Source organism: Mytilus edulis, chromosome 13, assembly GCF_963676685.1.
Source record: "Mytilus edulis chromosome 13, xbMytEdul2.2, whole genome shotgun sequence".
NCBI lineage: Eukaryota > Metazoa > Mollusca > Bivalvia > Mytilida > Mytilidae > Mytilus > Mytilus edulis.
In genome coordinates this window covers 67,916,669-67,939,651 of record NC_092356.1, presented here as the reverse complement: position 1 = coordinate 67,939,651, position 22,983 = coordinate 67,916,669, and the positions used below count along the sequence as shown (strand labels likewise).

The window sequence follows — 22,983 nt, the reverse complement described above, 5'->3', positions numbered from 1 at the left end:
CTCTTTTGTTACAAATAAGTTTGAATTTGCCACAGTGATACCGTTAAATGCATTGTTGTCCTAGTAAAGGGCACAGTTTTTGTTAAGTGTTTTATGATTTTTATAATAAAAACTTACTTGGTTGTTATTTTGATCTGCAATTAATTTGGCATCGATAATATATAGTCCCATCATATTTAACCTATAAATATCTATTGAACTGACAACTGATAGTTCTTTTTACCAAATAATTGCTTGCAAGACCTGAACATAGAAATATAAATTTTGAATCCAATTCATGCTGATATCTATACTCAACACATCTATAAAGTTAATCCTGTTTTGAAGGAAAATTGATAAGACCTTGTCAGCTTATTACTGTCACCTGACTAGGTTAGATTTAAGGAAGTATGTCTTTTCCAAAGAAACTATTCAGTGGTTGTCGTTTGTTTATGTGTTACATATATGTTTTTAGTTAATTTTTTGTACATATATTAGGCCGTTAGTTTCTTGTTTAACATTGTCATTTAGGGGCCTTTTACAGCTGACTATGCAGTTGGGCTTTGCTCATTGTTGAAGGCTGTACGGTGACCTATAGTAGTTAATTTCTGTGTCATTTTGGTCTCTTGTGGAGAGTTGTCTCATTGGCAATCATACCACATCTTCTTTTTATTAGCATGAGGCACAAACAAACTTGCAGGAGTCTTGTACTATCAATGTTTTATAGCCTGACCTGATTTTAATCCTTTTGTGGTCAGATCTAGGAATTTAGAGTTGTTCTAATCTCGCCACTCAAAAAAAATAATACTACAAACTTGCACCACTGAAGAAATGTTTTAAATCATCAGAGAGTTCTAAATTGTCTTCTATAAGTTATTTCCTCCATTCTTTGAGCACCCATACCACAAGGAGACAGAACTTGACACCCACCTTTCAAAAAATAGAAATACTACAAAAAATAAGCATCACAAAAAAAATCATCAGTGTTCTAGGTTGTCTTCTTCTCTTGAGTTATTTCCTCCATGTATTTAACACCAAGACAGAAGCTACTAATTGGACATTTAAACTCCCATGGTAGAACTTACAAACTAATCAAAACTGTCAATATTATGATATCAGTGCATAAAAACAGTTTGAGAAACAAAAACCCAACATGTGTATCACCATAAACATTTCAAGTAGTCTCTAAACTGCTGTTTTTCTAGTTGATAGTAAATTTAGACAATCAAAGATTGCCTCAACTATGTGTCCTTATTCCATCAGAAGAAAATTAGGATTCAATTTTGGTTAAAATTGGCCATGTGGTTTCACAGATTATCAAAATGTGATTTCAGAAGTTCAGAACTATGTGTAATTTTTTCAAGTTGCCAAGTTCATCTCAAGATTTGATTGAAGAGGACTACTTTTAAATCATTTCTGTACAGTTTGGTTAAAATTATCTTGTTGATTTAGCGAAGAAGTCAATGGTTTCCCAATAGACCACTATCAAGTTTGTCCTTCACCTGAAAAAATATCGTCATTATGCGCGCCTTTATGACGTCATTAACCTTAAAGAGGGGATCGCATGTATCCCTGCACTATGAACGTTCATCAAGTGTCTCAGTGATATTCATTGTGCAGGATAAACTAGAAATAATGTTTGATCTGTTGGTACTTAATCACAATTCCCTAATGACAGCAGTGCTGATTGTCAATTAAAAGAATTCAATTTGGCGAATAATTCCTGCAGTAAAGCATCATAGTTTTCCAACCACTCGCTCAACATAATATGGGAAGTGATGATGCCTCTAAACACACAAATGACGTTCACTAAAACCAAATTTTTTTACGGAAATGCATTGAACTCAAAAGTTGTCTATCAGGTTTCACTGGAAACTAAATATGCAGGAAATAGTGTTGGTGTTTGGTAGGTTTTTTTAGTGTCATTGTTTTGTTCTCTCATTGGCAAATCCCACAACTCTTTTTTAAATGCAAGGATTTCCATTCATTTTTATAAATTTATTTTTCCAATCGAAAGCAGTAATACAACTAGAATTCTTCTCGAGGCAGCTTTTATTGTAAAAATGTCATCAAAGATCAACCTTGTATTATGAAACAATGAGATTCATAGATGTAGATCCTTAACTAATAAAATAATATTATTTCCCATAATCAACAAATCTACAGTGTTAACAAATTATCTTATTTCCCATAATCAACAAATCTACAATGTCAACAAATTATCTTTAATGGCTAAAACTGATAAGATGTGAAACCTTCTTCAATATCAAAGGCTTGGCTCACAAAAAACTACTAATCTATTGGCATTTCTAAGAATAAATATTCTTTTCAAAACCATTAAAAGGTCAGCACAGAATTCAGTAATGTTTAGATTTTGTGCTGTTCTATTAAAAAAACCAACATCTTTATCATATAAAAAAATAAAAATATAAAATTTTTCATATTGTTTTTCACCAACATATCAACCGCTTATTATGGTTGAATAATAATATTTAGGCATGGACTTTTTTTTATTATAAAATCTGTAATCGATACAGCAACAAACACTTTAAATTCTTGATTTTTTTTTACTCGTGTAGACCACCCGTAAAACTATGTATCAAAGTAGATTGGATTTCAGATTTCTTATAAAATCAATAAACTTTTCAAAAGTAAAAGTAATACACATCAGAAAATACTGTTTTGAGGGATTTGGTAATCACAAAACATTTTGATCCGTAATTGCATAATCAATAGGCAATGTTTGCCTTATTTCTGCATGTATCTAAAAAAAAAATCATATCTTGTAATTATATTATCATTGAAATATAAGGTCAGTATTCAAATAATCAGATTTTAGACAACAACAAAAATTGCATAAAAAAACATTCAAAAAACCTGTTTACTCCATCCATGGCTCAATTTAAGCTGCTCACTTAATCTTAACATGAAAATTAAATATTTAATTTTGTGATTCAATAAATCTATAAAATATAATAGAAACAATTTATTCAAATATGTGTGACTAGAAATTGCAAAATTTACTCCATTTAATTGCGATATAATATAAAACAACATGTACTTGATAACCACATATGATACAATAAACAAGCATGTAATATAATGAAACATAGTTTTGATAACCTTTTTCTACATGGCCTAATTACATGTACAGCCAACACCTGATAAGATTTGACATGATTGAAAAAATGTTTTTTAGAAAATTTTCAAGGCCAAAGTTTAAATCTGTAATAATATTTCAACATCAAAGCAAACCTTATGGAAAGAGCTTGATTATTGTACTACAAATGTATAAGCTATTATGCATTTTCATACCACAACCACCATCATGCATGCATATATCTTTTAAATGTATGGTTCACTTGCAAAGTTAAAATGATTGTCATATCTAAAGCAATAAACTATGCTTCTACCATTGCTTGGAATAAGCAGGGACTAGTTTGTCCTAATTAGGAGTTGTTTCCCTCGGCCAAAAAAAATATTAAATTGGAAACAAAGTTGATATTTTGATAATAGTCTATTTAAGAAAGTGCTGATTACTGAAGTCGCATACAATAAATAATATATTGTAAATCAAGTATTGAAGGGTCTGGATGGGGAGGGAGGGGGGTCTTTTTCTCCATTCTTTAATTTTTCAGTTTTTTTTTTCTTTTTTTTTTTTTAATATTCAAGCACACAATTATTCTTTTTTCTATGATTTATCTTTCTATTATTCTTAAATTTTTAGACCATTATTCTCTATTCTTATGGTCAATTATTCTTTTATTTCTTTTAATATTTTGCATATTTTTCTATATTCTGTAAACTAATCCAGACCCATATAAGTGTCATAAGCACAGAGTATAGTTTTCAAATTGTACTAATATCATAATAATACCTTGGTTACTTCAACAGAAAATGTATCCAAATATATACTATCAACTTCATATACATTTGTTATATACAGGTATCTACAAATAATTTGGTGGAATTCTCATGATCAGGTTTTTTTTAACAAGTCAAAGGATATTTTTGAAGAAATTGTTTAAAAGAGCTATCATTAATAACATTTTCATGAGCATTAAAACTAAGTGTTCATTAAGAGCATATGATAACCTTGACCCTAAAGGATGTATGGCCAACCTTGTTCTTAAATTGCATGCTTCAACCGTCCCAGAAGGCATTTTGACCTTAATTTCAAAGCAGTTATTTAGTTTACAAAATTAAAATTTAGCTACAGGACAGCATATAACCAAATTTAACAATACAACATTTTGTCAACTCAACAATTAGACATATGTTTCTATATAGAAACTTGATTGGTAAAACAATATTCAATATAATACCTGTAATATAGGAGGAATTGTAACAGGATAGAAATAAAAGTAAAAATATCCAAACCAACCTCCGAAAAATTGCTTCTCCCTAATTGCCTACCCCTAGAAAATATTCATACTATCTTGGACAGTTAATCAACCTACATAATTTACAATATACAACAACAATATGAAAGACGTAAACAATTTTGTGTTAACCTATCATATAAAACCTCCCATATATAATCACACACATAACCAATTATCTAAACCACATGATTTAGTAAAAATTTACATTTCAAACTTCATCTTTTCAACCAATAAATTTCAATCTTGAAACATCACATCATTATCACATTTCATAAATTTATCACAACAGACCTTAAGTTTGCACTTGTTGAGCTGAATAGTTTGAAAACGTTTTAGCTTTAATTTGTGACCTTCATATATGTAAAATTGTGACAAAATAAAAATCAACAGGTTTTTTTTTTTTAAATAATGGCTTAAAAACATGAGAAAAATGTAAATTACTACCAATTTGCATTAAAAAAAAATATAGCATATTAATTTTCTCTTTGCAAAAACATTTTTTTCAACCTGAATTTAACCTTTAATAAACCAATATTTGAACTTTGTACAACAAGGCCTTTTTAAGAACAGATATTCAATATTACAAACAGAGTTTAAAATGTAAAATCAAGTTCAGTACACTGTATATGAATACAATCCTAAAACTATCAAATAGTCAAACACTATCATAAAACATTTCATTACAAAACTTTCTTTAGGTACTACAAACCCAAAGGCAGTAAAGTTGAGTATGCTGGTTATGTGCAAACAAACCTAACAAATACAGACAGTTCGTAGCTTTATATTTACAAATAGCCAAGGCACCACATAATAACATTGATATTATCTTTATAATTCAGATTTTTAAGTGAAGAACTGCCTTGTTACAATTGCTGATTTGTAAATTTATCTTCTTGGTCCAAAGTTAACAAAATGTAAAGAGTAATTTATCTATTTAACACCATTTACCAAGAATCATTATCATGATTTATTTATATCACCAAAACAGTAAGAGGTACAACTTTTATCTATGATTTGACAGACTACTGCATGAATATTTATTCATCCATCAAAGATGAATTTGTACTGCATATCAATAGTTATGCTTTCCAAATACACTTAGTGAGGGGATATTTACCCTTGTATGATGTGAATGCAAAAACTACAAAATTAATATCCTTTGTGGAAAATTTCCCAGTTTTGAAGCACAAAACAATCTGATGGCACATTCAAAATCTCATTACATACTGCATGTATACAACAAACGATCAACAGATAAATGTTATAAAAAATAAAAAGCACCAAAATCTTCATCAGTGACGAATATTTATGGATCTACAAAGGAGATCATTATATATCTGGTTCCCGATAAAGTTTTCAAACCCTCGTGATAATGGGTTAATCTCCCAGGGTGCATCAGCATCCATCCTTTTCTTGTACCAGTAACACTACAGTTGTACCGGATGAATCTACATCCACCACCCTAAAATATTAAATATTGTTTCATATAAAATTCTGTTAATTAAGAAATCCCCAAACATAATAGGTGTTTACCGTAGAAAGGCTTGTATAGTTTGCACTGGTACATAGTCCGCACCCCTTCTCCCCACGAAATTTTCGGTAAAAAACTTTTTGTAACTGTTTGAAAAGGTGTAATAAAACTTCGGTAATTTCAAATCCAGTGCGATCGTTTGTGGTATTTTCTTGGGAAAACCTGTTTTCCATCATCAAACAAAAGCTGAAATTGCTTGAAAATTATTCTAGAACGCTTCATGATTGCGAAAATAAGTTTAATTCACTTAAAAAACAATTTAGAAACTTGTGTATTTTTAAACAGGAAGTTTAAAAAACATGTGTAAAATAAGAAGTTAAGTCGAAATCCTTACATGACAGATATCACTATAATACGACTTTGAAAGTAAAACAGTTCCATCTTTTTGTAAATCAGTCTTTGATATAACTATCACATTAATGTTTGAAGGGTCTTATGCTAATACAAACCATATTAGTCAGTATGAAACACCAAAACGGAATGATCAATTACCGATTACGTTTTGTAGTTTACAAATTCTAAGCTGGTTTAGGGTTGTCTTTTTTACTATGTTTGTATTGTTTCAATCAAGCAGATACCAGTTTATTTCAACCAATGCATTGAAAAGTAAGGAGAAATTTGTAATGAAAGGTTTAGTTTTTATATTTATCACTTTTTTTTATATCGAATAGAAATAACTTATTAATATGGACGAGTTAAAATTATTAGCTAGAAAAATGATGAGAGCGCCCTCTACAATATCAATAAAAAAGATGGCTGAATGTAAACAAACCACCACGCCTGCGAAATTTAACTTTTTCTTTTATTTCTTGCTTATTGTACTCTATAGTCGGTACCCCCTCTGGAAGGTCCAATTTTGGAGAGAAAAACTTGGACTATACAAGACTCTACAGTACTAGTATTTTTTCAGTACTAGTTTTTAAGTCAGTAGACTTAATTTTTTATTTTCTAATTTTTAACCCCAATTTTCTTTAGGATTTTCTCATTTTTTCGATTTTCACGATTTTACCTTTTATCACTATTTAGTTGTAGACTTATAAGTTTTGAAAGCTGATACTTATATTAATTTTGGCCTTATTATTTCTGAAAGATGCACCAATTTATTTATTTATTTACTTGGTCCCATATGGGGGTCCAGATTCCAAAATATCATTTCATGTAGGAAATCTGGTTTGCTGTCACTCTGACAGTGATGTGAAAAGTTTAATTGCTTATAGAACAAACTGGAAGATTAGCTAATTTGAAAAAAAACAATCAAATTGTGTGTTGGGTGTTGATAATAAGACCTTTGATAGACTTGGAATGATTTAGAGCTTTACATTATGTCACAACTGTCTTTTGCCCTGTTGCAATCTAGATTTTAACTTTTGTTAATTTTATTGTTTGGTTGCTTTCTCATTGATGTAAAGCCTACATCTTTTCTCTATGTTTTTCGTTGTTGCTGTTCACAATTTTCCAAGGATATAAACAATACTTACTGTATAATCTACACCTGGGTTGTTTAATCCAATATTTATTGTAAAAGTTGATGAGTCATGATGTGGTCGTAACAATGGCTGTTCATCAGGTCTGTATCGTACAACAAAGTTCATTATGGAGTTTGGTGGCTACAAATTACATAAAAGACTGATTAATCATGTGACATCATATAATTATAGAACAACAAATTCGTATACTGTAAAATGCAAAAACTTTTAGAAGAAGCTTATTTTCTGTAAATTTGGGATTCATACAATTCCACTGATATTTCTCATCTTTGAAATTTGACCTTGAAGGTAGGTCACAATCAGGGACAAGAAGATAGCAAATATAAATCTTCTGGCACAGGTAAAGCCCTAGCTAAAAAAATGTAATTATAAGTATTGAATGCTTCTTTTTGTAACTTCATAGGGTTGTAAAAGCGTTGACCGTGCACACATTTTTAGAATGAATCGCTTCTGCACTTCATACAAAATGTACTTCAGTCAACGATTTTACACCCCAATGAAGTTACAATAAGAAGCATTCAATTCTTAAATAAATACTCTGCTGTAAGTCTTGGGTCGTCTGGTCAAATACACCACAATTTAGTCTCGCAGTGAATCAATCTCTGGACTGGAATCTAATCATTAGTTATTTTTACCTAAACTTGAGTAGGATGTATCATTTACTATTCTTCTTACTTTGAAAAAACATACTGTTATATTTCTTCCGTTAGAAACAACATTCAATAATATTTATCTTTTCTTTTAAACTTATATCATTAACCTCTGTATTGTATTGCCCTTACTTTATCTGACAAAAACAGGGGAGGTAATAATTAAGAATAATGTATAGCCTTACATCATGGAAGTATCCTGTAAACACTTTCTGCTGCAATGGCAATACATATTTCCTTAGGAAATGTAACCAGTTTTCCTCATTCCCAATCTGGTTCATGTGTATGTCGACTGTAGGTACATTCTCATAGCCACCGGCAAGTCTGGAATCCTGAAAACAGATATTATACACTGTGGAACCTGTCTGTTTAAACAAAAGACCTACGCAATCTGGAAATATTTGTCTTATCAAGCAAACAATACTGTGGAACCTGTCTAAAACAAAAGACCTACGGAATCTGGAAATATTTGTCTTATCAAGCAAACAATAGGCTTGCAGACATTAAATCATTTAAGAACATTGTGTATTTTATGTCACCAGACAGGTTTGTAATGAGGGTAAAAACAGAATGTGATAAACATTTTATGTATACTGTCTTTGTCCTGAATTTCATCACATAAAGAATACAAGCAGTATTAGAATTTTTTTTAATTTAAATTAGCATGTTGTTGGAATATTGATGGGACATCACAAAATAACGTCTCACATTTCAAATGATGCACTGTAAGTTGTGGCGGTATTAATTGCCAATGAATTCTCTAATTCACCTTAATGTCATCGCTAAGTGGTTTAAACCAGTGAAACAATCCTAAATATTGAGTTGAGCTTGGTTGCTTGTCAAATCATTTATAGAGCCAACAAAACAGAAGCCAAACAACAAACTGAACACTGGTCAATAATTACCTCATTTTTACCACCAGACCATTGTCCAAAATGTTCCATCTCCTCAATTAAATGATCACAGAAAGTTTCAGTTACAATTGGGAACCAGAAAACATCGGGACATGGCTGAAATAGAAAAAAAATTAGTCAGGAAAATATTATCATTAAGAAAAACTTAAATAAAAAAAATCTTGTTTTATAATCTAAAACAATCTTAAACAAAACACTCATTTACCTATCAATTTTTACTCACATTGGTTTTAAACTCAATTTGCTAATATGGCATTCAAGAAAATCTAAGATAAAGAAGTCATTTGAATCAACAAAGTTTTTTTCAAATTTAAAATAAATCACATGTTAAAATTCATCATTGTTCAACCATGGAAGTAATATTTAGAAGGAATAACAACGTCGTCACTTCAAAGGTTTCATCTGCGTTACCGCCCATCTTTCAATAACTTGTTAATTGGTTCAATATCTGGCATGGAAGTTGATTCTCCGCATGTGATTGATCAAATCACTGACACTTATCAGTCATTTTCGTGTTCACGTAGAACTACGAACAGATAAGATTTTGTCGTTTATACGTGCGAAGTAACCCGAATAGTTCATTCGTTACATTCCGTTGATGTACGCTGCCGAAAGAGTCATTCGTTCAATTTTTATTTTAGTCCAATTTTTGCCTTTTTTTGGTTAGTTTGATCATAATAGTTTAAACCGACAGCTATCACATAGAACAAGATTGTGTCATTTCAATTTTAATATTTACAGACAGTTAAGAAAACATTTCCGTAAGTTAAGAAGATGATTGTAAAAAAAATACATTTGGACCCCCTTTATTTAATACGAAAAATCTAAATCCTTCTTGTATTTATAGTCAATTAAAATATTCACAATTCTAAACGGTTCTATCCTTCAATTTAAGGTCTTGATACATAAACTAATTTGTGTAAAAATGAATTTACCGTAAGACAGATAGATTCAAGCCCATTTCGTCGGTTTGTTATAATTTTTGCTGTATAGCTAATTATATTAATACAAGCATTCCACAATAATATATATTTACAAAAATATTATCCCCATTTTAGTTGTCCAGTTTCAATAATGCAATCAATGACATTTATGACATATACATAAATTTAGAATACTTGAAAGTAAATATTCTTTTATTCAATCTCGATTAACTTTGCACATTTCAACAGTAAAAAAATCTATGCCTACATTTGCCTACACTATTTTGTTTAACATCATGCGAAACCTGATCGATTCAACGGTATTTATCTGTTTAACTCGGGATCCGCTTTTAACCGGAAAATACTTTTAGAACAGTTTAAAACAAAAGGTAAAAAGCAAAAATATGCTAAATTAAATACAATTTTCCATGTTAAACTGCCGTAGTTTGAACAATTCTCGTCCGTTTTTCAAGTTTTTTACATCATACGACTTCATCTGAAGGCAGAGGTTTTATATGATACAGCGCCACCTTCTTATTAATAAACCTCGGATTTCACACAGGTACTTTATAATTACCGGACTCGATAAAACCACGTGACTGATAAGAAATTCCAGATGCCATTTTACAACCGCGGTAACGCAGATAGTAACCAAAGGGGTCTTACCGCTGAGACTATAATTGGATGAAATTGTATGACTTTAGTACAGAGCTCAGCATGCTATAAATACATGCTAATTAGTCGTTGTTATTCCTTCTAAATATTACTTCCATGGTTCAACTGATGACCAAAGGTGAAGTTGAAAAAATAGTGATAAAAATTAAGTTTATCAATATACTGAAAAAGTCAAAGTAAAAACAAACTATAAAGTTGACAAACCCGAAAATAAATATATACTGTCTGCTTATCCTCCTACAAAAAGATTCACATTTCAAACAAATTATATATTTAGTACTGTGCAATAGAAAAAAATCCTTAATTGACCAGTTTTATTTTACCTGTGCAATATCAGCATTCTCTGCTAAACTAGAAGAATAATTGGCATGTATGTACTTCTTTTCCCAGTCCTGAAATATTACATAAAACAATTATTACAATTAACACACATCATTTTGTACCAAAAAAAATTGTGGAGGGGGAAGAATTTTAAAATCACTTCTGTTAAGTAATTATCAGGTGATTATTATCACAAATAGGCCAATATTTATAGAATGAGTACCTACATAACATTTTATACAGCCTCACAATCAATGGATGGAAATTAAATGAAAAACTGGTTTATCAAGTAACCATTATACCATCCCTAAACTTGCTAGTAAAATCATAAACTGGTTCACTGTTAAGTTTCTAGGTTTTACATTCGATTCCATGTCAAGAAAGGTCTGAGAATAAATCATCAATTGATTATGTTGGTCATATTTAATTTAGTCTCACTTTTTCAGTACTTTTTCTTGTAAATGCTATAACTTATGGTCATAGAAGTTAATTGCTTTTAGAGACCATAAGGGATGGCTCTTATTAGTATCATGGACAACATTTTGCATGAGCAATGTAGAATCTAGCCTAGGACATAGGAATATTGGATATTAATCATACTTACATAAGGATTGCGTAAAATCTCATACATGTCATTATGTAAATGTCTTGTAGGGTATTCATCAAAGTTCACCAAATGACCAAAATATTTTGTATTTGTCACATACATAAAAATACCCTGAAAATACATAGAAATACTATATAAAATACATAAAAATACCCAATAAAACAATCATGTACTTAGAAATATCCAATAAAATACTAGAAATACTGTATGAAATACATAAAAAATACTAGATAAAACACATCATGTACATAGAAATATCTGGAAAAAAAATCAAAGAAATACATTTTAAAATGCATAGAAATACCATTTAAATTACATAGAATTACCCTGTAAATAAAAAGAATTACCCTGTAAATCAATAGAATTACCAGCTCATTTCAAAATATATAAAATTCTAATGCAATTAGTTTGTAGCGATAATTTTCATTTGAGGTTGACAAATATTTTGAGGGGTTAGATTACACGTTCTACCAGTCAGTAACTAAGAAAGCCACCATTTTGAATTCCCATTTTTTTTGGGGTATGTAATTTCTCAAAAAAACCCAAGATAGTCACATTTTGAGCCTCAAAATCTTCTTTTTGTCTATATTGAAACCATTTTGAAGCGTACAAAAAGTAAAAATATGTTTAGTATTCATGTTTGATTTTAAGAGTATACATATGAGGTCACATTGTTTAGATGCTAAAGACATGCAATAGTTTCGCAGACTTTTTCATTCATTCCATTTTTAGCCAAAATATTTATTAAATGACTTTTATTTTAATATGTGGCATTAAAATGGAGATAACTGTATTGTAGTTTAAGCTTGGCCTTTGTAAAACTTGATTTTACTGTAGCAAATATCCGTTTACCTATCTCTGCTCCTCGTCGCTAGGTAAACTCAATTTGGGACAGTAAAATCTACGTTGAACAAAGACCAAGCTTAAAATACAATACAGTTATCTCCTAAATACCCAATAAAATGCATAAAATTATTTATAAAATAGCAGATTTTTAAAATAATGACCATTTCAACATGAAGGTTTTACACTATAAATTGACATTTTCATATTTAGATAACACAATATTGACTGTTGTACCCCTATTTTTGACATTTTTACTCTTTGAGTATGTTTGTTTTGTTCATGCATCGTTGACAATGTAATGGAATTAGACGCGACTGTCATACAAGTGAGAGGTTTAGCTAGCTATAAAACCAGGTTCAATCCACCATTTTCTACATTAGAAAATGCCTGTACCAAGTCAGGAATATGACAGTTGTTATCCATTTGTTTGATGTGTTTGGACTTTTGATTTTGCCTTTTGATTTTTGATTTTCCTTTTTGAATTTTCCTCGGAGTTCAGTATTTTTGTGTTTTTACTTTTTTCTAGGCATGTGGCTATTTTTTTCTGAAGACCCAATTTGGCAACTAGCTATAGACATGATAGAATGATTTGAACTAATATTAGAATTTTCCAATCTAATGATTTGATCACTATTTTATCTGATTAATTGATGTTTTTTTTGATGTATGGTTAAGGTAAAATAAACTATACTTTATGTTGTTAGTCTCAACCATGTCTTCTGGCAACATCATGTGACTGTGTGCGTAAATGAAATCGGATTATCACTGTTATTTCATAGGTTGATAAAAAGTTAATAAGGCAGACTATCTAAAGCTTTTCAGTACCACATACTTCATTTTCATATGACATACTAATATTGCATGATTTATTTATAAATCCCAAGCCTCATATATAGGAGTACATTTTTTTTTACTTCAAACTACCTGAAAATTAACCATTCATGTTTTTACCTTTTCCCTAAGATTTTCCGCAAAATGCATGTCTGCATCTCTAACAGTTTGTCTGGTAAAAGCATCTTTTAGTTTTCCCATCAGAGATCCATGGACTAAATAAACACTGTTCATGTAAGGAACATTCCACAAGCCCCTGAAATTAACAGATAATAAAATCATAATCTTAAACTTGATTGTCCAAATCTATACCATGAATTATTCATTTATCTATAAAATATTTACCTGGAATCATCATAAAACGTAAATTAAATAGCTCAAATCCAGGATAGGGAAAGTCAATCACCAATTGTTCTTATAAGTACTCTTTAAAACATTTTACAAAATTTGCCAGTATATCCTGGATTCATTGTTATAACTGTGTTTGGTGTGTTAAACTTTGTGGATATTATAAATAATTTTTAAAAGTTTTCAACGAAATACACATTTTCTGAAGGGTTTTAAGCAAAATTAGTTTTGGAATCACATTTTGGTTTCCGTTTAAATGATTTTTTTCCTCCATCACAAAAATTGGTCCCCACAAAAATTAGATTAACCACATTATATGGACATCACTATTTTATACACTTCGAACTTTAATTGAATTTGTTATTCAATTTATTCATTTTATGGGGATATGTGCCTCTACAATAACCATCAATACAAACTACTTTAAAATTAAACATTAAAATAAACTGCAGTTTCTCCAACTGATAATTTATCTTACTCTTTTTTATATGCAACTATGTCCATGTAATCAGCTGATCTGGCATAATAACCAATGTCACTAACAGATCCCCAGAAATTAGACCAATACTGTTGTGGTCTGCAAACCATTGGTGCTATCACAGTTCTGAAATATATAACAATCATTGTCAAACAAACCCTTAAATTCTTATTATTTCTTTGTCATATAATATTAATGTCATTTATATAATGTAATTGTGTCTTGTAACAATGTATGTTTAAACTGTAGTGTCAACACCAAAAAGATCAACAACAACAAAATTAAAAGAAACAAGGGTAAAACTATATGTCCCCGACCACTTAGTGGCAGGGCCATAAAAATATGGTGGTTTTATCAATATAAGTTTCATTAAGAACAATGAATAATCCAAACTGTTCCTTTTCTATAAGTATTGATATAAAAGTACTATTTAAGTTATAAACTATAAATATCTCTACATCTTTTATTTTGTATAACTTCCTACAATGTTCATACATTGTAGTTTTTGACTTTGAATAATTCTTATATGATTTGCATATCTATAAATACTTGAATTGGATTGGTCAATTAGAATTTTTCTCTAAGTTTACACTTCGATAAACCATGTTTCCGAAACTACTTTTGAAATCTATTCATGCGCGATACACAAGCTTGCAGTGATCCCGGGATTTTCAGCAAATTGAGATTAAAAAACAATTGCATAACAGTTGTGACTATTCTAGTGCATATATATAACAAAAAAAGAATTAAATTTATTGCACTAAAGCTTCGAAAATGTACAAAACTTAAATTTAATAAAATTCCGCGAAATTTCATACGGGATTTGGCGAATTTACGTCATGGCAAAACATGACGTCATGCAAATGGAAATTTTCAAGAGAAAGATTATTTCGTTACGTGTACGCTTCAAATTCGGATAAAATTTAATTAAAATGAAGTTTTTGAGGTAGGTGCTATTTCATTTAAGATTCCGTTGTATTTATCGGACATTTATGGTTTTTAGAAAGTCAAGATGGCGGCGTACTCCTTAGTTACGACTTGCCATTTTGCTTTTAATTGGTAAATATATATAATAGCCATCAACAACAAAAAATGTTTGGCTGAAAAATTATAAGGATTAAACACATTTTTTCTAGAGGTTATTGATGTGTAAACTGGGGCTCTTACTCACAAACTCAACATAAAAGTCCTTCAGACTTTTATTCAGTTTGCGAGTTAATCGCCCCGGTTTACACATCAATAACCTCTAGAAAAAATGTGTTTAATCCTATAATATTTTAGTTAAAAAGAAAATGATTTATTATCATTGATGCCTTGTATTTAAAGGTAAGCGATTGTTTCTGAGATACTCAGGATTACGAATGCTTGATTTTACATAATGTCTAAGACAGAAGCAACAAAAGTAGTATAGCCCAAATTGTACCATATATATGTAACAGGTGATACACCAATCACTCATCATCATTACTATGTAATTATTTTAATAGATGAAACCAGGTATAAGGTACAAGTAATGTGTCTATCCAAATACAAAACATGGCAATTTCAATAAAAGATTGCACTAAGAAATTAATTTTCAAAACATATTTACCTATTCTGTTCTATCAGGCTCTTTAACAGACTAGGTTCTGTAATATGAGCATGACCATCCACAGAAAACAAATACTGACACTTGGTCTTCAAACACATCTCCCTAAAGACAAAAAAACATAATTCATTAACCATGCAAAGTCACACATCACATATATATCTTAAACAAGTATTGACACAAAGGAACAGTGGCACTTGGTCTTCAAACACATCTCCCTAAAGACAAAAATACATATTCATCAACCATTACAGAGTCTCATTTCTTATGAAGCAAATTTGTTTTAGCTCTAACATATTTATCCTTTTGGTAATCTACCTAATGTGGTTATTTCTTTTTAAAATACTGTAGATCTATTCATGTTTGACAAAACATTTGATTTATTCTTCAATCATCCATTTTTCTTGACAAAAAATGCAGAGCTGAACTTCTTGGAGGTAATTGGTTTCCTCTCGATTTACCACAGTTATTTGCTTGTCTTAAACTAGGAGTCTACAGTAAAGGGGTGTCTTTAGTTGCACTCTCTCAGAACGGTTTCCACTTTTATGTCATTAAAGTCTTCTTTTATTAATTGTTTCACATACATTGTCATACCTGTGCCTTTTATAGCTTACCATATAGGGTATGGATTTTTGCTATTTGATGAAGGTAGTACAGTGACCTGTAGTTGTTTTAATGATTATTTAATTGTGTGGTTTTAACAAATTCAGCAATAATATTGGTACTATCATATAAACAAATTGAAAGTTAACATACATGCTTTAACTCTAATTAGTAGTAGAATATATGACTTGATCACTTACAGAGCCCAGTTCCTGCCAGCTATGGTATTCATGTTGTCCTCGGGATTAACTACCGTCACAGATTTATACTTATCACCATAGACTTCTAAGAATGTCGCAACATCTTTCTTGTGGTACACAGCCTATAAATAGAATTAGGATTTTTCACTTTGATTCACCATTTTAAACCTAAATATGATGTAAATAGATTAATTTGACATTTAGAAATATGAACAATGAAATTTTACCATCACACATGAAAAACAAGTTCTCCTGTATAACTATTCAACAACAGCCACTTTCTACGATAGTACGTTCTGTGTGAGCCAAGGCTCCGTGTTGAGAGACTGCACTTTGACCTATAATGGTTTACCTTTACAAATTGTGACTTGGATGAAGAGTTGTCTCATTGGCACTCATACCACATCTTCTTAAATCTAAAGAATATAATCCATGGCTATAATCTCTTATTTATTAGGATTGATCTTCTATCGGTGACAAGTTTTTCTGTTTACGATTTCTCTTCTATCAGTGACAAGTTTTTCTGTTTACGATTTCTCTTCTATCGGTGACAAGTTTTTCTGTTTACGATTTCTTTTCTATCGGTGACAAGTTTTTCTCTTTACGATTTCTCTCTATTACGCTAGTTTTGTCCAAACACAAACAGACTTAAAATGATCACTCAACAGCAATAACTCATTTAAACTAGGTACCCCGAAAATATTCCTACTCATTATTTTTCACAGTGATCTTTCATAGTTTTCATTAATTAATCTTTGAATGAATCGATTGTTGCTCTCTCTGCTTTGGATTGTTGATTTTTTTACCTGATTCTGAAGGAATAGATTAATTCTCTTCTTTGGATAATCCTGGTTTACCACATCTTCCAATGCCTCAGGTAAGAATGGAGTAGGTTGATCAATAAAGATAGATAACTGGACATCAGGGTACTCATCTTCCTGTAATACATGTAAATAGGCCAGTCAATTTGTTTGTATAATTATTAAAATGGCATGTAAAACTTGCGGTTTGTCAACAGCTTTGATGACCAACAATGGTGAAAATTATGTCTGTAGAACACATTTTACCTGAGATAATTACGTATCAAATGAAATACCAAAGGCTAAAGAAACATAAGATAAAATAATCATCAAATTACAATAAATAAGATTCAGAGTTTTATAAAAATATGAGGCTTAATCTCCCAAGAAAAAGACAAAGATGAAAACCCTCATGTATCAAGACTTGTTTCATTATATCATACTTAATCATCTAGGTAAACATTAGACAATGCAAATGGATTGAAATGTAAAACATTAATTCTACTTTCACATACAAGGTTGACAATACAATGTGTTTATCATGGTTATATCTATATCTCCCTTATGCATAGCTCTGATTCCTTTTCCAGATTGGCTATTATTTTATATCTTTTCAGGTATATTAGCTCTTCAGAGATTGTCTTGCTTGTTATAAGCTTTGAATTGACAAATATAGCATGGAGTATGACTGAAGAGACATTATCCAGTGTTAAAATATGCATCTTGTGCAACAAACATCGACTGTTTTTAAATATTATAAAATTTTTCTACCTTTAATCCTTCCAAACTGATAGTTTTTCTTTTGCATGACAAACATCCAGCACTGGTAGTCCACCCATCAACAAGATAATTGGCTATTCTATTAAACTCCGACTGCAAAATCAACATTCTTAGGTTTCACAACAAATTTAATATGGAAAACAAATTAAAATATAAGAGCGTCTGTAAATCGATAAAAGGTGACATTTAACAGACTCAAACCATGACAAAATTGGCTTCATAAATGAATGTAGGCCATGGTGGCACAACTTGTTATTGTTTTATTTTACTCTATATAAACTGTATGTGAAAGCTTGAAAATTGTCATGCAGGTGTTTATAATTTATTCGATTTTACAATAATGTAAGTTACGCAATAAATATTTCTATCATGAAATGTTTGTTAAAAACACTTTTTTTTATTTTGTCAAATGTTTGTATTTCCATTCTGCCATAAGGTGCTTTGTAGAAAATTTGACCAGTTTAGTCTCTGATTCTATGCTGGCAGTCACATCCTATATCACTCAATACTATCATTCTTGTTTTTACTCCCTCTCTTTAAAATTTGCTGTTGTAAGATGAACACTTTTGAAATGAGAGCCCTTTAGCTTGCTCTTCCTCAACCAGGTTCTATTCCTTCAACCTTCTTTTATTCCAACATTTCTATTTATTTTCTTTTGAAATGTTTTACTTTCTTTCTTTCTAGATACCTTGTTTCAGGTATGCATTATTTAGACCCTCAAGTTTCCTCAATAATAGGAAACAAATAAAAGAAAAGATTCAAAACCTTCCATTTATGCAAAAGGGTAAACCATTTTTTTTTTCTAAGAAAAAAATATTAAGTAAATTACTAGTAAAAATAACCCTCTATTTTTTTAGAGTCTCTAAAAAGTAGGAAAAATATTAAAAACATATTTCCAAGCTATGGAAATATCATTCTTTCCACAGACAAGACAAATGGGTCATAAAATAAAGCAATAGTAAAATATAAGTATGAGTATTTATTGCTTAAAAGTTTTAACAACAAATATTAATTCAACCTAATACCATTAGAAAAAAAATCTGAAAAAAATATACACTATACTGTCTGCAAAATGCATTACATCTACATGATCTTTGCCAAACATTTTGCCAAATGAACTTTTTCAATTCATAAAACTAAAATCTTTTATGAATAATTTTTTTTATTATTAAATACATCTTACTTCAGAATTTCTGATGTTTCTTGATTATCATTATCAGTAAAGCACTTTTAGTATAGTATATTTTACTTACCATATATGAGGGTAACTTCAGTTGGAAAAACATTCTTAATTCACAGTTACTTAGTTTAATATAATAAATATAAAATAAAACATTTTCACATATTTCGTTCTTCATTAAACTTTGATAATATAATAATATTCCAAGTCATGTTTAAGTTAGAAAGTTATCTCCCCTTAACACTGCACTAGAATTATTCAAAACCTTTTTCCACATAGCACATGTTAGTTAGTTATTTCTAGACACCTGATAATTGCATAAATAGCATTAAAAAGAAACTGAAATCCTTTTTCTCATTATGTTAATCATGTTAATAGGCCAAAACTAAAATCTTATAAATTTTTATTTAATAGGCTTTTGCAAAAGTGCTCTACATACCTTGATTGGACCATTCCCATGGATGATAAGGGGTGATGTTCCTGTTTTCATGTTGTACAAATAACTGTGGTCCCCTTTCGACTTCAGAGTGGTATCACCTAAAAATACAGTGGAATAAATAACTGATTATAATTTTAGGAATTAGATAATCATTAATCATTTAATATGATACATTGATCTACATTGCATGTCCAAAGCCTGTTATCATTATCCTGATGATTATTTGCAATCCTTTTTGTTTCTGTATAAATTTTTGAAAAGTTTGTTTGAATTTTTAATTTAGTTGTTTAATTCTATAAATATCCAATTCTAATAAAAAAGAATAGGCTGGAATCTTTTCATCCATCAAAGAATAAACTATTAAAATTTTTACCATGTCCGATTGTTGTTAAAGACATCAGAGGCATGAAATTATTGGATTAAGTTCAAATGAGAAATTATCGGTTTTTATATTACTTTGAAATAAGGTATTTTATCACAAACAATGTAATAATTCAAATTTCTTAGATTTACTGAATACTGGAAGTAGTTTAGGAGCAGGTTAATGTTGTCACTTAAAAAAACAAGAATGTGTCCTCAGTACACGAATGCCCCACTCGCACTATCATTTTCCATGTTCAGTGGACCGTGAAATTGGGGTAAAAACTCTAATTTGGCATTAAAATTAGAAAGATCATATCATAGGGAACATGTGTACAAAGTTTGAAGTTGATTGGACTTCAACTTCATCAAAAACTACCTTGACCAAAAACTTTAACCTGGAGCGGGACAGACGGACGGACGGATGAACGAACGGACGAACGAACGGACGCACAGACCAGAAAACATAATGCCCCTCTACTATCGTAGGTGGGGCATAAAAATTCAAAACTTATTTCTTTAACATTAACCCTTTCACCGATTGCTGCCCAGAGAGAAGCTACTCTGAGACGATGGCTTCCCTGGCTACTATTACTCAAGTGGGAGATCTTCATAATAAATGTCAATAAAAACTTGTTTGTAGTTATTTGTGTATTTATTTCATTCACTAACACCATGTTTACAGTTTTGTTCATGTTTTGATAATTTTTTCTTCATAAAATATTCAAATTTTCAAATTTTCGGCATTATCTAGGTGAAACTCTCAAAATTCTGCTTTTAGACCCCAAATCGTAATTTTTAAACCCAAAACGGCAAAATTTTGAAAATTTTTATGAGGCTGTACAAATTCCTCACACTGAACGATGTCCATTCCAAGTGTTTTGTACATAAAACGACATTTTACGTCAAAAGAGTATACTTGTTTGGCTTCAATTCTTCCATATTCTTTTAAAAAAAACGTTCCCTCATTTCAAATTCTCGTAAATTCCGTAAATTTCGTCTGATTTTGACACGGTTTTCAACAAACGGAAGCGCCATGTTTACACTTTCATCCGGGTATTTATCAAAGAAAGATAACTCATGTTTGCACTGTTTTGAGCAGGAAACATAAAAGATGTATTCCGATCCCGGTAAAACGGGACTCATCGTCAGTTGTCTGAAGCGTGAATCCCGGTAAACCGGGACTCATCAGCGAAAGGGTTAATACTTACCCAAAGCACCATTCAGATTCTGGAATATTTCAGATTTTGTGTCCAACTTCATCCTCCATTTCTCCTGATAAAAACAATGTGATATGGTTAATATGTACAAAAGCTGATATTACAAAGACAGATCTTGTGATCATAGATACATGCAAACACAGCAACTGGGAGTAAATTTCAATTATAAACAAGAATGTGTCCATAGTACACGGATGCCCCACTCCCACTATCATTTTCTATGTTCAGTGGACCGTGAAATTGAGGTCAAAACTTTAATTTGGAATTAAAATTAGAAAGATCATATCATAGGGAACATGTGTACTAAGTTTCAAGTTGATGTAACTTTAACTTCATCAAAAACTACCCTTACCAAAAAGTGCTAACATGTTGCACATAAGTTGCACATAAGATGCTCACGTTAGAAACTAACATGATTGGACACGAGTTTTTTAACATGCAAATTAGGTGAGCATTTTGTGAGCAAAAAAATTGCACATATGAAACTAACCTAATTTGCATGTTAAAAGCCTCACGTGCAACTGCTCATATGAGCTTTTGTTTCACATGTGCATTTTATTAGATTGCTCATATGAGCAGTTGCTCACATTTTGCACACGTGAATATTATAGTTGACCAAAACAAAATGGCTGCTTTAAAAAAAGAATATTTTTCAAATTTAAATGAAAATCTTAAATAATTCAGTTGAAAATAAAATAACTAATACATCATGTTAAAAGAGTTGTCAGTTAATTATGATTTTCATATCATTTTTTTTTTTTTTTATTTAAACAATAATCATGATCATGACTAAAAACATAACATTACATTAAACCAGATGCTCCGCAGGGCGTAGCTTTATACGACCGCAGAGGTTGAACCCTGAACGGTTGGGGCAAGTATGGACACAACATTCAAGCTGGATTCAGCTCTAAATTTGGATTGTGGTTAAATAGTTGACACAGCATAGGTTTCTGACACAGAATGAATGTGTTCTAATGAACTTAAAATTTTTGTTTTCTCTTAGAGCAATTCACTATGCTGTTGAATATTAATCCTCTCAAAAAAATGTTTGAAGAAATTTTCTTTTTTATTTATGAAATTTCAAATGAGAAAAATTGAACCCAATTTTTTTAATCACATCCCCCTTTCCCTTATTCCAAAACTAATCTCAATTAAAATTTCTAATGGAATTTGCAACAATAACTACTCATTTAAATACATCATAAAATATTAAGATGTAAAAAAACTGCTTGTTATCACTGAATGGTAAAGATTATTTTAATTTATCAGTTGGTAGTAAAAAGTGAATATACATTGTATATTGTATATAACAAAGATTTAAGTTGATTCTGGACAAAGAAAGATAACTCCAATTAAAAAAAAATCTTGCTATTGCACAATATTTTGCAATTAGATATTTCTTGCTTACTATTCTGGACAAAGAAAGATAACTCTAATTAAAAAAAAATTGCTATTTCACAATATTGTGCAATTAGATATTTCTTGCCATTGCGCAATACTGTGCAATTGAAAAGACTTGCTATTGCACAATACTTAATATAATAATTTTAGATCCTGATTTGGACCAACTTGAAAACTGGGCCCATAATAAAAGATCTAAGTACATTTTTGGATTCAGCATATCAAAGAACCCCAAGATTTCAATTTTTGTTAAAATCAGACTAAGTTTAATTTTGGACCCTTTGGACTTTAGTGTAGACCAATTTGAAAACAGGACCAAAAATGAAGAATCTACATACACAGTTAGATTTGGTATATCAAAGAACCCCATTTATTCAATTTTTGATGAAATCAAACAAAGTTTAATTTTGGACCCCGATTTGGACCAACTTGAA

At 30.4% G+C, this 22,983-nt stretch overlaps 1 protein-coding gene across 3 annotated transcripts in view; it reads right to left on the bottom strand.

Annotated features, from left to right (window-relative positions):
- Positions 1–2,013: 2,013 nt before the first annotated feature.
- LOC139500967 (multifunctional procollagen lysine hydroxylase and glycosyltransferase LH3-like) overlaps positions 2,014–22,983 on the bottom strand; it is a 37,579-nt gene continuing 16,609 nt past the window's right edge. For all 3 annotated transcript variants that reach the window (XM_071289900.1, XM_071289902.1, XM_071289901.1), the window contains 14 exons: positions 21,137–21,200; positions 19,566–19,663; positions 17,938–18,039; positions 17,173–17,304; positions 16,367–16,488; positions 15,567–15,668; positions 13,976–14,101; positions 13,270–13,405; positions 11,470–11,583; positions 10,868–10,936; positions 8,938–9,042; positions 8,218–8,364; positions 7,374–7,502; positions 2,014–5,826 (listed from right to left, as the gene is read on the bottom strand). In XM_071289900.1, coding sequence (XP_071146001.1) covers positions 5,671–5,826; positions 7,374–7,502; positions 8,218–8,364; positions 8,938–9,042; positions 10,868–10,936; positions 11,470–11,583; positions 13,270–13,405; positions 13,976–14,101; positions 15,567–15,668; positions 16,367–16,488; positions 17,173–17,304; positions 17,938–18,039; positions 19,566–19,663; positions 21,137–21,200 — 1,602 coding nt within the window. In that variant the 3' untranslated portion in view covers positions 2,014–5,670. The remainder of the gene's footprint in view (positions 5,827–7,373; positions 7,503–8,217; positions 8,365–8,937; positions 9,043–10,867; positions 10,937–11,469; positions 11,584–13,269; positions 13,406–13,975; positions 14,102–15,566; positions 15,669–16,366; positions 16,489–17,172; positions 17,305–17,937; positions 18,040–19,565; positions 19,664–21,136; positions 21,201–22,983) is intronic.